We start from the raw sequence: 2869 nt of genomic DNA, 5'->3' as shown, positions 1-2869 counted from the left end.
CCCCCCCTCGTTAATTCCGTCAATGTGTTATAGATTTTAGGAACAGAAATTAAACGTTGGAAACATTCGACTTTTTAATGCCGAACTCCGGGGCAGGAGATGTGAAGGACGCCCATGAATGCAGCTCTGTGATCACTGTGATCAAGTCCTTGAATGATACTTGTCCGTGTACAGGCAGAGCTCAGACTGGGGGGGAGGGAGAAGCAGCACGAGAAGCCGATCGATTGTACTGCGGCGCGAGAGGGAACGCTGGCAGGAGGAGAGAACAGAGTGACAGAGAGATGAGCTCATCAGTCCGCTGCTCATCTCAGAGTGGGGGAGGGGGGAAGACCCCGGCTGCGGCGGTCTCAGTATCCCTCGAGCTGTAGCTCCCTATATACTGAGCTTTGGGTCACACGAGGACGCTAGTTTATGTCCTCCCGGGACCCTGAGGAGAACTATGGGGGAAAAACCCTTACCCCATAGTTCTCCTTTAATGGCAAAAGAGACGATATCTTCCTTTCCGGTTGAATGTATTGTGATGTAATACCGCTGTATGGCCACCGGATGGAGCTGAGGAGCAGAAGAAATAAGCGTTTCCTATGCGTTTGTTACCTATGCTCATCAGCTCCACCCAGTGGCCATATTGCAGTATTACATCTCAATACATTAAACCTGAAAATATATTAAGGTCCCTTTCACATGGATCCCTTTCCTCCTGATCAAAGCGGTACGGATCGCATGTCACTGCTATCCATTGTCTGTCCAGTTTTTGTCTCTCCATCTTGCGATGGAGGAAAAAAAAAAATGAATATGACTTGCGCCCCATGTGGGTCTATGAGGAATCGGATGCAAACAGACGTGCCCATTTCCATCAGATTACCCCGGATCCAGCCCGAGCAGGTCCAGCAAAACGGAACACTGTTCCATTTGTTTTTTTCTGGACCTGGCCGGAGTCAGGGGTAACCGGATGCCCGTCCATTTGCACACAGCTGCCCATAGACCAGCATCGGGCATCTGATCGGGTCCTCCCGTGTGAAAGGGGTCTAAGAATGTTTGCTTTTGACACATTCCCACAAAACGAATGTTCACAGATATCTGAAGGGTGAGTGTCCCTGCGAATAAACCCCTCAGACCCTCTCCCCACTTCTACTACTACTGTCCCTTGCCGGCCCCTTACCTCTTACATCACCTGAGATCCCACAAAGCCCACCTGAGAGTGAGACTCTCTATGGTGGGCTCTGCAGGGTCTCAGGCGGGCTGGTCACACCCTCTTACCTGTCAGTCCGTCCTCCACCGCCGGGCCCCGCCTCCTCCTTCATGGTCGCTGGAGGGCCCTGCCTCCTCCTCCGCTGTCAGGCCCCACCTCCTCCTTTACAGTTGCTGGTGGGCCCTGCCTCCTCCGCCGCCGCATACTCCAAGCCCAGCCTCCTCCTCCGCTGCATACACCGGGCCCCGCCTCCTCTTCCGCAGCTGCTGGCTGTTCTGTACTGGACACAGTTCTGTAGTCGCCGCATACTCCAAGCCCAGCCTCCTCCTTCGCTGCATACGCCGGGCCCCGCCTCCTCTTCCGCAGCTGCTGGCTGTCACTCAACCTGGAATTGCTGAGATGCCATAGCAACCCAGGTCGGCCCGCACGGCATCAGGGCGACCCCTCTGTTCCCCATCCTGGCCCGGGCCCCCCCTGTGCCACGGGCCCCATAGAGGGCCGCCTGGGTCGCTATGTCGACAGTTCCGCCACTGTACGTTGCGGTGACCACACCTCATGACTAGACCTGAGCTCCGGCTTTGCACATTAGCGCTCTTATTCGATGTGCAACTATGTGTCGCAAAAATGGCGACCGGCCCGTGAAATATCACAAACACGGATTTCCCGGTTTGTCACACAAGTGACAACGTCGCAATCTGCGCAATTTTCATGTGCCGTCGCTGATCGTTTTTTGGAGCCCGGCGTACGAATGATCAATGCCATTATCCTGGAAACAAAACGACGCGGCGCAGGTTGCGCTCTTCACGCTGTAACAACGTCGGTACATCTCATATCCCCCCCCCCGGTGTTATCCGATGTATCCCATCCCCCGTTACCCAGCTGGGCACCAGATGTGCAGTTAGCAGGAAAGCGGCTGATTCGGCAGTTGTGTGAGAAGCGCCTTCCTGTAGTCGCGCGTCTGGCGGGCCGCGGCTCGGAGGTGTCAGACTACGAATAGCGAACACGAGGAGAGAGAGAGAAAGAAAAGAACCCATTTCCTGGAGTCCCGCTAACCAGACCCATATGTGACGGAAGCTCGGCGCTGCTTGGCACAGACGTCTGTTTACATTCCAGCCGGGGGAACAGCACCTCTGTGAACCCGGAAACGCAGCGGGCGCAGCGCTACCATGCGCTTCTTATTTACCCGACGGGTCGTAAGATCCGCCACGGTCGCAGCCGCCTGGGGGCGACGTTTCCTTGCGGGAAGACAATTCTATTTACATCCCCCAATGTTTATTAAACATCGAAACGTGTCCAATCCCGCTGCCCGCAGACAACCCGCAGACAACCCGCAGACTCCGAGACCGCCGACCGAGAAAGGAAAACAAAGCGGCGGGTGAGAAAGTCAATACGCTCCGCCAGGCAGCCGGCTCGTCAATCAAAACTAGAAAATGGTAACTAAATGGCATCGCCCTCGGCGACCAATCATTCCTCGGTGACCAATCACATTCCTCGCTTCGCTCACTGTCCTGCATTAGGGAAATGATTGGACACGGCCATTGGATCACTATAGGCCCAGCGGGGACATCTGGACACAACCTATAGGTACCAAGGGCCACAGTCAGGCTGGGGAGCGATGTGCTAGATGATGCTGGACATCCTCCAGGCGGGCCCTTACAGTCACCACTGCTTCCTGCTATT

The 2869-nt window shown here is 55.3% G+C and overlaps 1 protein-coding gene across 1 annotated transcript in view; it reads right to left on the bottom strand.

Moving 5' to 3' along the window:
- Positions 1 to 2869, bottom strand: part of SEMA5B (semaphorin 5B) — a 297119-nt gene that overhangs the window by 40434 nt on the left and 253816 nt on the right. Inside the window, exon 15 of the mRNA XM_018558083.1 lies at positions 2296 to 2424. Within this exon, the coding sequence (XP_018413585.1) occupies positions 2296 to 2424 (129 nt within the window). The remainder of the gene's footprint in view (positions 1 to 2295; positions 2425 to 2869) is intronic.

Source organism: Nanorana parkeri, unplaced genomic scaffold, assembly GCF_000935625.1.
Source record: "Nanorana parkeri isolate BGI_ZX_2015 unplaced genomic scaffold, ASM93562v1 scaffold320, whole genome shotgun sequence".
NCBI lineage: Eukaryota > Metazoa > Chordata > Amphibia > Anura > Dicroglossidae > Nanorana > Nanorana parkeri.
This window is presented reverse-complemented; position numbering and strand designations above follow the sequence as displayed.